Here is a 13,136-nt window from a genome sequence, read left to right as displayed (position 1 = left end):
AAACTAACAATGTTTTGGAATTAATCCACTCAGATTTATGTGGACCTGTGTCTGTTCCTTCTCTTGGAGGATTTTGGTACTATATACTTTTTATAGATAACTTCTCTAGGAAAACTTGGATTTACTTCTTAAAATGTAAAGAATCAGAAGAAATCTTTAAGAAATTTAAAGAATTTAAAACCTTAACTGAAAATTTATCAGGACATAAAATTAAAACTCTTAGGATTGATAATGGAGGGGAATATTCCTAAGATTTGTTTAAAGAGTTTTGTAAAGAAACATGAATTAAGGAGTATTCCGTTCCTTATAACCCACAACAAAACGGGGTAGGAGAGAGGAAGAATAGGACAATTATAGAAGCTGTGAGAGCTATGATATTTGATCAAAATCTAGAATATTATCTTTGGGAAGAAGCCTCTTGTATTGCTATTTATATTCAAAGTAGAAGTCCTCACTTTTACCTTAGAGATAAAACTCCTGAGGAAGTCTTTACTAAGGTCAAACCTAATATAAGTCATTTTAAGATTTTTGGGTGTCCAGTATTTATACATGTTCCAAAAGAAAAGAGAACTAAACTAGAACTCTCCAGGAGGAAAGGTATTTTTGTTGGATATAGTGAAACATCTAAAGCATGTAGGATTTTCATACATGGTCAGAAAAATATTGAACTTAGTAGGGATGTAATTTTTGAAGAAGACTTAGTTTTCAAAAGAGCTTTAAGTTCTGAACAACCCTCTTAGTTTTCAAAAGAGCTTTAAGTTCTGAAGAACCTTCTCCCTTACATAGTTCTGAAGGAAATACGAAATTTGAGTCTTAGAGTGAGAACATTGAAGAAATTGAAGATGAAATTCAAAACTCAATCTTGAAGAAACAAAAATTCTAAGAAAAGACCACTTTGAGCCATTAAGACGGTAGAGGAAGCACAAGACTTCGCTACACCATTTGGAACATTTAGAGAAAGCAAAAGACCAAAAAGATTTTCTTGTTATGCAACAAAAATGAATGATTTATTGAAATCAGATACAACTAATGTTTCAAATGCTATTAAACATACAACTTGGAAGGATGCAATGACAAAAGAATACCAATCCATTATGAAGAATGATATTTGGGAAATTGTTCTAAGACTTAAAGGAAAATTTGTTGTTTCTTCCAAGTTGATATTTAAAATCAAGCATGCTGCTGACGGATATAAAGCTAGATTCGTAGCCAGGGTGTTCTTTCAAAAAGAGGGGATTGATTATGAAGAAACTTTTTCTCTTGTTGCCACATAGACCTCTGTAAGAGCAGTCCTAGCTATTGCAACATCGAAGGGATGGAAAGTAGATTAGATGGATGCAAAAACAACATTTTTTAATGGAATGATTACGTAAGAGGTATATTTGGAGCAACCTGAAGGATTTGAAACTTATAACCCAAACTTTTTTGTTTGCAGGCTCAAGAAAGCTCTCTATGGGCTTAAACAGGCTCTAAGGGCATGTTATGAACAAATTGATAAGTATCTCATTGGCTTAGGATTCTCTAAGAATGAAGCTGATCCAAATCTATATTATAAAAGGGATAAAGATGATATGGTAATCTTGATACTGTATGTTGATGATTTACTAATAACATGTGATGATCATCTCATAGGTCATTGCAAGCAAGATCTAATCAGAGAATTTGAGATGAAAGATTTAGGACTCCTTCATGACTTTCTAGGACTGGAAGTATGGCAGAATTCTGACAACATCATACCCAATCAAGGAAAGTATATATTAGACATCTTGAAGAGATTTGGAATGTGCAACTACAGGCCTATGTCTTCTCCCATGGAGACTAATTTACATAAACTTAAGGAAGCGGCACCAGAATCACCTTCCATAGATTCTACTCTCTACAGAGAGATGATTGGGTCCCTTATGTACTTGGTAAATACAACACTTGACATTTGCTATACTGTCAATGCATTAACTCAGTTTATGTGTGAGCCAAAGGAGATTCACCTGGTTGTCGTCAAACGCATCTTGAGATACTTACAAGGCACAATGCTTAACCTTGGGCTCAAGTATGAGAAGGCTGAATTGTATCTACATGGATACACAGACTTAGATTGGGCTAGAAGTGTTATAGGAAAAACATTTCAAGATGTTGTTTCAGTTTAGGCTCAGTGATGATATCATGGATATGCAGAAAGCAGTCTTCAGTAGTACAAAGTTCCACAGAAGCGAAAATCATTGCAGCAGCGATGGCCTATCGAGAAGCAATTTGGCTTAGAAAGTTACTTGTGGGATTATTTGGTAAGGCCATGAATCCTATGATTATTTATTGTGATAATCAGAGTTCAATCAAGCATTCTTTGAATCCAGTTTTTTATGATAGGTCTAAACATATCAAAATTCCTTACCATTATGTAAAAGATATGGTAGACATGAATACTATAAAATTAGAATACATTTGCACTGCAGATTAGATAACAGATGTTTTCATGAAACCTCTCTTTCGAGTGAAGATAGATCACTTGAGGAAAAGACTTGGTATGGTTGAATTGTAATTCATTTGTATTCTTTAAATTATTAATAAAATAATTTTATTGTTAGGCTATTGACTGTTATGGGCTCCACCATTTGTATACATTATTTTAGAGGTGACAATCACTGAGATAATGAACACTTGTATAAAAGACATTATGAGAGATGACAATCTCTTAGATAATGTGCTAGACAGTAGAGATATATTGTAAGATCTAGACGAGTTCAAGATCACATTGTGATATAAACATTGTTATGTCTATAAGTCACAATTTGGATAAAGGAAGAATTTTATTATTCTCCGGAGTTTATCCTGTGTTCTGATAGATCTTAACTCAGGATCATGTTGTGATATAGGAATACCAGTTCTTATGAGTCACAACTTGGATAAATGAAGAGTTTAATTATTCTCTTGATTTATCCTATATATTGTATTCTTTGCAATACTCTTATCACTAGTATTAGTGATATGTCATATTATAGGTTTAGTAATATGACATTGTATCATGTGTTCAAAACTTTAATGATACCACATGCTAAGAAGATTCAAATAGATAGAGTATCAATTCTTGCTTGTTCATCTTGATGTTGCTAGATATGATATCTCTCAATATGATTATCAAGTTAAGAGGGAGTGTTAATCCTATAACTTTAAATCATACTGATTTGATTGCAGATCGTACTGATTTGTTCTTGCATTAATCCTTTCTGAAGTCATTATTTAAATTGTCTTATCCTCTTAATAGTTATCGGCGCCTATCTTGAACAAACTAGTTTTAAATCTAACTAATCTCTTTTGTTAGTTTAGGTACTAAATTATTTTTTTGCTTGGAAAGTCGCTGGTTTAAGTAGATGAGTCAAAGCCGACTTTGGAAGAAACATGTCCTTTGTAAGGACATGGCCGTTGGTTCTATACTTATGTAGGGTGTGGTCAAAGGTTAAGGACACACAATTATTAGAAGTTTGCTCCTTGATCAACACTGCCCTGAAGACATTTCGCAGATAATAAAACATCTCCAGAATTATACTTATTAATTCACTCAAGTCTGAACATTGAAGATTATACTTTGCAAGTATAGGAAGAAGGTATAACTAAGTCTGATTTATTACAGAATTTGTAGAAACTTTACATATCATAACTTTAATTATTTCCTTTCTAAGATGCTATTACTTCATAAACTGATGTATAACTTATCCAAAGCTTTCCATTCATTTCAACACTCTTGGTCTGATATTAATGATAGTAATGATGTTGGCAAGACACATTCTACCAATCCTGTACATATTGATGTAATGTCAATGATGAATTTCTCACTATCTAATAACATTTTGACAACAATAGCAGCTTCCCATCAATTATATATTTCTGAGCATGCTAAATATACCACACGGCCCTCTGATTTGCATTCATCATGTTAATTGCTGTCAAGTTAATTTCTTTTTACAAAAAATAACTTTTGGAAATGTCTTCAGTACTCCTATTTGCTTTAATCGTTCCATTTTTTTGTGTAATACCACTGCCCCTATAAGGTACTTCGAGATGTATCCCTGTTTACTTCATTGGACTATATCATTCATGTATTTTTTATTCGAGCAGCAATGCATGTTGCTTTGCGTTTAGATGCCATTGCCATATCCAGTGTTAGTTTTTCTTTCTGGATGATGCCCCACCCTTTTACACTATGCTGAAAAGAACAGACTCATAGTTGAATCTGTACAAGTCATATTACAGTCACCATCGTATCTTTCTCTGGATAAAGGAAGCACTTATTCTGAAATAGATCTGTTGCAGTTTAAGTAATCTTGAGAGATCATAAATGAGCTGAATCATCATCTATAAAGTTTATTCATTCTTCATGGAACTATTCTTAGTTGCCTGTTAAATATCTGTGTCAAAGCTTGAACATTCTTACTACTATCCACTGGCTTCACATACAGCCAGTCCTAATGAAAACATCCCATACTTGTTCATATTCTGCTTGTCAGATCTGCAAATTCTTCTAGTTGATATGTGTACTTAACTCTTTTGAAAGCAATCTTCTCAATATGATTTCATGGTTGCATCCAACTGCATGTCTCTTTGTCTGGACTCTCAATTATCAAGTTGTGACACATGAAACATTCACAATATTGTCTTCTGAAGTATGACTATGAGCCATGCATTTCAGAGTTTGATTCATATCAATGCAGGAGATATTTAATGTTGCGCTTGAAATGCATAGTCTTCTTAATGATTAGAAAGTGAGATATGAATTCCTGGCATCCTTGTTAGGATGCAGCATATATTCCTTTTTTGAATCTCAAGGTTCAGCTGACTAAGATGAGACAATGAAGTTGATTGGTTCTAATATGATCCATCACATACACAATCATATACTCTATGATAAATTCCTCATTGTGCTTTAGCATCTTAACAAGAATCAATGACAAGGCTTCATCAAATCTCCAGCGTTATTGCTTAAATGGAGACCCTAAGTTTTGCGAAAAATTGAGTTCCATCAGGTTCTACGACTGATTGTGAGAGCCAACATAGATTACATGATATCAAAGCCCTTACATTTTGTAAGAGGTATAAGATTCTAGAAATAATTGCGAGACCTATTATTTATCATTATGTTGGATCTGAAACATTAGAAAATGATTCTTCAAATATTTCAGTGCTGCTTAAATGAAAAGCTACACATTATTGCAAATATTCAAATAGAAGATCACATTATAATACCATAATTCACAATCAAGAAATTATAAATAGAATCCATTATGCTGCCTAATATAAGGACTGATACTTATACTGATTTATATATATTATATTCATATTCTATGTACCTGAGCAAGATAGCTGTTAGTCTGATCTAGTTGGTTTGGTGATCTTATTTGAATGCCTTCAATACATATACGACTCCCTTGTATTTGAAGAGCCATGTTCTTTCCGTGCTCATTTCCCTTCAAATTAATGCATCCCTCCAGTTACACAAATGAAATCTCTTCTCTAAGTCACACCTTTGTTAATACTGATTAATTCTCACTTTAACAGCTTGCCACCTTTGGGAAGACAATTACTAAACACACTGCTGCTTTTTGATATATACTTTTAATGAATTGGTCATTGTATTAGTTTCCTATCATATTTTTTGATCGTACTTCTTCAGAGGACAAATCACTCTGTATAATTTTATCTGAAATTTGCATGTTATATTGGTTTTGGAGAACAAACTGCAATATCTCTTTTGATAAACATGCTCCTACCTATTATGGCAGCATGAGAACTCATTCCTATGCAGAATTATTATCTTGACATCAATTTCCTCAATCAAAATTTATAAAAATTCACAATGTTTTGTAAGTAAGATGATTTTCTGATAAATGATGTCTATTTAAGTATTCCTCACGTCAGGGACTTGACAATATATATGTTTAAGCATGCATTCGAATTAGAACCACTGCCGCCACCAAAATAATGAAGTATTTTACCATCCTGCAAATGTTTCCCCTTGCAATTATGTATGACTCTCTGTTCACATGTCCTCGTGCCCTGAAACTCAAAGAAGCACTGGTTGTAGGGACAGATAATAAATTTTAGGCATGTAAACTAAAAATAAGACTCGATATTTAGTTTCCATGGATAATTGGATGAAAAAAAATGCTTCTAAACAGTGAAGTATGCAGTGACTTCTCTATTACTAAGCAGCAAGTGATTTCTTTGTTTTTAATAATGTTTAAATTCAAATTTTTATTTCTAAATTTATGAATGACATTGACCTTATGTTTGAATGTACAGCCTGTAGTGGATGCTTTTGATCCAAGAATGCTTATTGCTCCAGCTATATATCATACAATAGACTTCACTAAGATCACGGTAAATATGCATTTCCAAAGGAAACATTCAATATCATAAAGCTATTCTCCTTGAAGAGAAATATAATCAATGAAAATTGTAGAGTGCTTGCCTTTTTATAAAGTTGAGCCACATTTATAAATTTGGATATTTGTATTTAAATAATTACTGGCAATATTATTGGTAATGGCTTAATTTGTTTGTCAATTATGCTGGACTTCTTCTAAGAAGTTGCCTCTATTCTTCGTGTTGCTTGTTTTGCATCATCTGCCAAGGTTTTTGACTTCTTTGAGTCTCATTTATTTTTATTCATAGGGACATTTTACAGAAAAATCTTCTCTAACCATGCAGTTGATTTTCATGTAACGTTGATGGGTGTTTAATCACATTTGCTCCTTTAAATAAGTAGATGTCTAAAAGTTGATTGAAGGTTTTTTTTAATCATTTGGAAGACAAAACTTCCATTGAATGGCTATATGATGATTGCTATTGGCATATGTGTGTATATTGGCTACAGAAAATTGAACATCCTGGGTTGCAGCTAACAATGATGTTTTTTTGTAAACTGAATTTACTTTGATGCCAAGGGAGAGTAGATCCTTATTTCTGATTTTGAGAAAGCATGTATCCAAGGAATTTTTGACCTTGTTACAATCATCTTTTTCATATAGTAAAGGGCTCCTTGAAGGAAGTTTCTGATAGAACATTTATATTGATTTATTAATTATTCCAGGGGATGTTTTATCTACCTATCTGTGCAAAATCATTGTAAAAAATCGGAAGAGTAGTCCTCTGTACTGAAGCATTACAAAGAAATATATAAATATATATATTCTCCTTCCTGTTGTATTGCTCTCAGATGGCAACATGTCTAAATTCGTCAGCTTAAAGTCTCAGATTCTTTTCTAAATGTATTGTATGGCTTAGGCTGGCACCGTATTGTTAATGAGGTCTGATAAGAACTGGTCACATATCTACATTATATTATAATGTCGGTACTACATTGGAGGTTAGGGTTTGGCCTTTTGTTGTTATTTATTTTCCTTGGGTTACGCATGTCCATATTATATATATAAAATGAAATGGGTAATGCTGTGATATAAAAGAAACTTCACTGGTCTTTTTTGACACATGTATGGGAGTCTAGGTAACATCCCAAGGACTTGGAGGGAACATCTCTTTTTCCAGTACTGGACAACCTGTTTCTTTTAAGTGCATAAAATAAGAAAAGGTAACTTTTAAAGACAGAAGAAAATACTCAAAGCACCTGAAAACTTGTAATGGGAGGATTGTGATTGCAAAGGTGACATTTTGTTTTAATTTCTGCTATATTTTAAGTTTTTTAAATAGTTATATCCCTACAATCCCCAAACTTTGGGAAAATATTTGCCATTGCTGAACATTTCCTGTCACTATTACCCCGCCCTGAGGATTTTTATTGGACACACAGTAGACCATATTCAAATTTTTATCTACTTTTGATTTACTTAAGTTGTTAATAGTTATGCTTGCACTATCTCCAAAATAAGCCGACTTCTTTCCATATGTTTCGTAAAGTGGAAATATTTAATGTATTTTGATAGGTTTTTATTTCTAAATTTTAGTGATATAAATTTATTGAAAATAAAATGCTCTATAAGGATGCTTGAGGTTTCATGTGCTTAACCTGGTGTATCAGCATCAGTAAGCTTAGTTTCAGGCCTACATCAGCAATGCTATGTCTTTTTAGCATACTCTACATCTATTCCATGGTTAATGTAATGTCCCCATTTTTAGTAGGTTCTTGCAGTTGGCTAAGTCAGTTCACCATCACGACCCTCATGAGCTGACAATAGGATTTGAGGGTCTTAGTTGTGTGGTTGTAGCCTTGTAGGCTTTCTAGCAGCCTATGGTGTGTTTTGGCTCCATTTGAGGGACTTTCTATTTATAGTAAGTCAATCTGTTGACTCCGATGAGCTAAGTTGAGTTAGAGGAGTTGGAGGATGCTCTCAATTTTTATTTTGGGCTTCTAGTTTGGGCTTCAAGATTCTTGGAGGGAGCGTTTATCAATAGTAAGTCACCCCGTTAGGTTTATTCATCATCTTTCAACATCAGGATCACTTTGGTGTTGTCAGATTTTGATTCTGATGCTTCTTCAGTTGTTTTTGCAACACGGGTGAATTATTATTATTATTCATCTAAATACGCTGAGGTTTCTATTTTTGTTACTGTTTTTGGTTGGTCACCTCAGTATCATAGCTTGTTGGAACTGGGGTGAAAAGTTTTAAATCATGGGAAGAAGAAACAGTGACTTTACATGTTCGAATTTGAAGTTGTGGTGGAAAAGGTCATTTTTGGAGCCAAAAGCAATTAATAAATTAGTTTATAATGGTACTTTATTATGTTTTAATGTTGTGTGTGGGAAGCTTCTTAAGTGATGTTCATTTGGGAAACTTTGTGCCATTTGGAGATTATGAATATCAGCCCATTTGATGAGTAAAGTATCCGATTGATTATTTTCTTTTGTTCCCTGCGAAGAGTTTTTGAGTTTGCCGATTTCTTTGCCCTTGCTGAAGTACAAGGGTTTGGAATTAAGAAGTGCCTGGTAATTCACCGCTGAGGTATTGTGAATTAATTTTGAGAATTGTCTTAATTAAATTATAGTATTTCCCGATTGTTATGTATTGTACTTGGGAATTTCATTGTGGCTGGAGAATTTGTGATTTGGAACGCCATTATTGTCTGTTGTTTGGTGTGGTTAAAGAGGAATGTACTGTGGCTCTTGTCTCTGTATTTGACAGTGATTTTAGACTTTGTGGAAGGTTGCAATCAACTATTGGAGGGCAACAATTAGGTTTTAGAGCCCCTGTGATTATAAGTGAGGATCGTGTATTTCTGACCTTGTGAGTAAATTGGATTATTTCTTGAGAGCTGCAATCTACATTTCATCTATTAGAAGTCAATTTTTAAGTTCATTATTGCATTCTTGTAAATTTCCAGAAGTCAATTTTTAAATTGGGTATTCGTAGCATTGCCATCAATTATAGAATTACTTCTGAATTGTTTAGTGGTGTTCATTTGTCCAAATTGATAAAGACTTAATCAATTAAAATTGTGAGTTGCTAGCTGTGAATCTAAAACATTATTTATTGAGTGATAATAATTTGCCTGCCAAATATTCGACAAAATATCAAACTGTTGATTAGCAAAAGCAAATTGATGTTTGTTAAGGATATAGTTGGTTGAGGGTTTTTACAGTGTTATCAGAGCGGTTTCCTACCAGTGTTCAGGAATTGGACTCTGTTTTTATTTTGTTCAGTGCTGACTTTGAAGATTTTTAGATCTGATTTCTAGAGTGACCAACTTTATTTTTTCCAGCTATGGACGTATATAGGATTGACAGTTGTAGAAGATAGTGGAGAAATGAGGAAGTTAGCATAAAAATGAATGCCATGCAGTAGAGTTTGAAGAAATTGAAGCTTCATCAATAGAGGTTGGCGGAGATCTTGTCAGATCCTGTGACAGTTGAGAGGGCAGCGAGGTATATGATTTTTGCCTTTATCAAGGTTGCAGGGAAGGAAGCTTGAGTTTTACCCTATAGGTGTCCATGATGCTGATGTACCTATATTTAGTACGACACCTGCTAGCCCCATCTGCAGTGTTGATGATGCACTCATTTCATAGATATCAATAGATGTGTCAGTACCCTTGGTAGATAGCGGCATTGACTTTAATCAGGTTGAGGCTTCCAGAGTTGTTGCAGCTAGTGCACAAACAGTTGATGCAGTTGTTACTACGTGTCAGTACCCTTGGTAGATAGCGGCATTGAGTTTAATCAGGTTGAGGCTTCCAGAGTTGTTGCAGCTAGTGCACAGACAGTTGATGCAGATGTTACTACTAACACTTCTGGTTCTCTTCAGGATGAGATTAATATTGGAGATTTGTATGTGAGTTATCATAGTGTTGCTCCAGTATAGGAGGCAACTGCTTCCTTAGGTGGGATGAATGCACATATGGAGTCACCCAATTATGATGTTGGTGATTTGTATATTACAGCAGAGTCAGTAGTTGTGGGTTCATGCTCTAGTGTTATTGATTCACAACTTGACGTTGAGTCATGTGTGTAGTATTAGGTGTCAACAGTTAAGGCTATGAGTTTTACTGGGTATGATATCCCTTGCCAGGTATCAGCTGATGACTCTTAGGAGGTTTTGGATGGGTCCCAGAATTAGTGTTTACAGGATATATCCTTCGAGATGGAAGCTGAGACATGTGGGTATATTGATCTTGTGAGGGCTTCCATTTCTTTTGAGGTACATATTAGTTGTATCTCGGATGCAAAGTTGTGCAAGGTCGATGGTGCACATGCAATGAGTGATCTTGTGGTGGGCAGTTGTAATTCGGTTTCCTATCACAGTGTAGTTAGTGAGACAGAGCGCTTGCATAGGAGGCTTTTTACTGCATAGGTTAATTAAGAAATGCACATAGATAATGAACACAAACAACAGAACTCCTTAGGTTATTCGCATATGCCAACAGATTACATAACTGGTGATAAGATAAGATGATTTACAATGATCCTAGACGGGGTATAAATACTATCCGCTGAACCTTCCTGAAGGAGTTCGTCGGCCACAAACATTATGTCCGCTACAAACTATTTACCTGTCGGCTACAAAATCTTTACCGACAACGTCGGCTATAGAATACAAAAACATCGACAACAATCAAGTCGGCTGACATAGTTTCTACCGACGACATCAACCCGTCGGCTACACAATATTTATCGACATCATCCCCCCCAAGAGAAAAAGGCGTCTCCGGACGACAATTACAAAATATTTGAGACAAATTAACAAACAAAATACATTAACGGACTGATTACAACAAGATAAATCTGCTTTTGACACATCACTTTCACCTTCATCCTGTGCCTGTAGCCTCTGCTAACACAATACTGCCTCCTTAGTCAAGCTGACTTTGATAGCCACCTGTGCTGCTTTCTCTGTTTTCAACTCCTCGGTACCCTGAGCCAAGTGTCGCTACACTGCCTCCAACTAGATGATCAGCTCCTCCTGAGCTCTCTACGCGTCCACTAAGACAGCCTTTCGGCCAACACCTACTCGCAGTGCCTCTGGTACACAGACACCCCATGCCTACAACAGCTTGAAGTCTTCTCAACTGGTCACACTTCCCACGACTGATATCCCCATGGAACACACTATTTCCGTCATTTTCTTCTGATCTGATACTCTTTCTGGCAACCACTGATGCTTCCCCTTCCCTTTGACATCATCTGCTACCTATTCCGAACAATTTGAATCTGTCGTCGTTTTTTTTTTTTTTAAATTTAGCTCCTCCACTTCTCATGCGGCTTCCAGGCTTACACACACACCTCTTTCCTTGACTTGTATTCCAATCCTCGGACGCCTCCAACTGAAATTTTTCAGTCCTCCACACACCTTTCTCACTCTCGGCACTTCGAATCTCCAGCTCAAACACGCTCTCCCAGGCGTTTTTGCTTCCCTTGCTCCAGCTCAAATATGTGTTTTCGGCACAACAAAAAGCTCCACTCAGATTAGACTATCTGACCTCCAAACTGCGCGGAAGGAGATGAAGCTTATGCCTTCTACTACAAGAAATTGAAGGAATATGTAGACGCTGAGGTCACGTATAAGCTGGAAATCCAAAGATTTGCAGAGCCTGCTGAAGCTTACAGCAATCCTACGACAGTTTCCTTCAGTGTATGTTTCTTCGAAATGGAAAACTGAGGTCAAAAAATCACTGGGGACAGCAACTTAGTGCGCAGTGCCGCGCCCACGGAGCATACTTCCGTAGACAGTTGCTTGTAGAGCAACTCTCGCAGACAAGTGCCCGTAGATCGTTGCTCGTGGAGCAACTCTCGCGGACAGGTGCCCGCGGACAGATGCCCGTGGAGCAACCTTCTGCGGACAAGTGCCCGCGGTCAGTTGCCCGCGGACAGATGCCCGCGGAGCAACCTTCCATGGATAGGTGCCCGTGGACAATTGCCCGCAGTCAGTTGCCTGCGGAGCGAGCAACCTCCCGCGGATAGGTGCCCGCAACACTCAAATTTTTTTTTCTTCTGAAAAAAGAACAACACCTCAATTTTACCTTTAGGCGTCGCCATTTTGCAATGACGAGGAGTTAGCTAGCCATTCTGCGACAGCGACAGAGTCTTCCTGGCACCGTATTATTTCAATTTGGATCCGTTCACTGCGTGAGGTACCTCTTGCCTGTCCAACGTCTCTAACTTTATCGCTCCATTGTCGCCGACCTCCCAGATCTGATATGGTCCAACCCATCTGGCCTTAAACTTTTCCCTTTTGATTTCATTCCAATCGTAGTACTTGAGTACCAACTGCCTTGGCGGAAACCCGTTGAATTTGAGATGTTTGTCATGCCACGCCTTACTTTTGTTCTGTGTCACCTCCATCGCCCACTGTGCCTACGATCGTCACACATCTAGATTATTTCCTTGCTGTCGATACCCTTCAACTAATTTTATGGTGCAATGCATTCTTTTCTTTCTGTACGGTCCGTTCACAGTGTATCGAACGATGGGATCTTTCTTTTTTCTGGGTTTGGACTGTATGTTCTCAACTTCAGCCGTAACCGCCTTTTCTTCTTCTGCTTCTCTGTCTTCTTCCGGACATTTATTTTTCTCTGTTTTCTCACCTTCATCAACCCTTAACATATTACAACTCGGAAACAATACGTAGTCTTCTATCTGCCAGTGGAGAAGGCCATTCACCGAGTCTAGGTCATCGTCGTTCAATCCTCCTAGTGTCAAT

General features: G+C 36.4%; 1 protein-coding gene across 3 annotated transcripts in view; it reads left to right on the top strand.

Annotated features, from left to right (window-relative positions):
* The window catches only part of LOC149534939 (putative histone-arginine methyltransferase CARM1), a 305,777-nt gene that overhangs the window by 138,668 nt on the left and 153,973 nt on the right, over window positions 1-13,136 (top strand). For all 3 annotated transcript variants that reach the window (XR_016356983.1, XM_089804488.1, XM_089804487.1), the window contains exon 11: window positions 6,289-6,366. Coding sequence is in view for 2 of the 3 variants with exons in the window: in XM_089804488.1 (XP_089660614.1) it covers window positions 6,289-6,366 (78 nt within the window). In the remaining variant the exon portion in view is untranslated. The remainder of the gene's footprint in view (window positions 1-6,288; window positions 6,367-13,136) is intronic.

The sequence above is a fragment of the Cupressus sempervirens genome, chromosome 10, assembly GCF_028749045.1.
Source record: "Cupressus sempervirens isolate cs-2001-9-10 chromosome 10, ASM2874904v1, whole genome shotgun sequence".
Classification (NCBI taxonomy): domain Eukaryota; kingdom Viridiplantae; phylum Streptophyta; class Pinopsida; order Cupressales; family Cupressaceae; genus Cupressus; species Cupressus sempervirens.
This window is presented reverse-complemented; position numbering and strand designations above follow the sequence as displayed.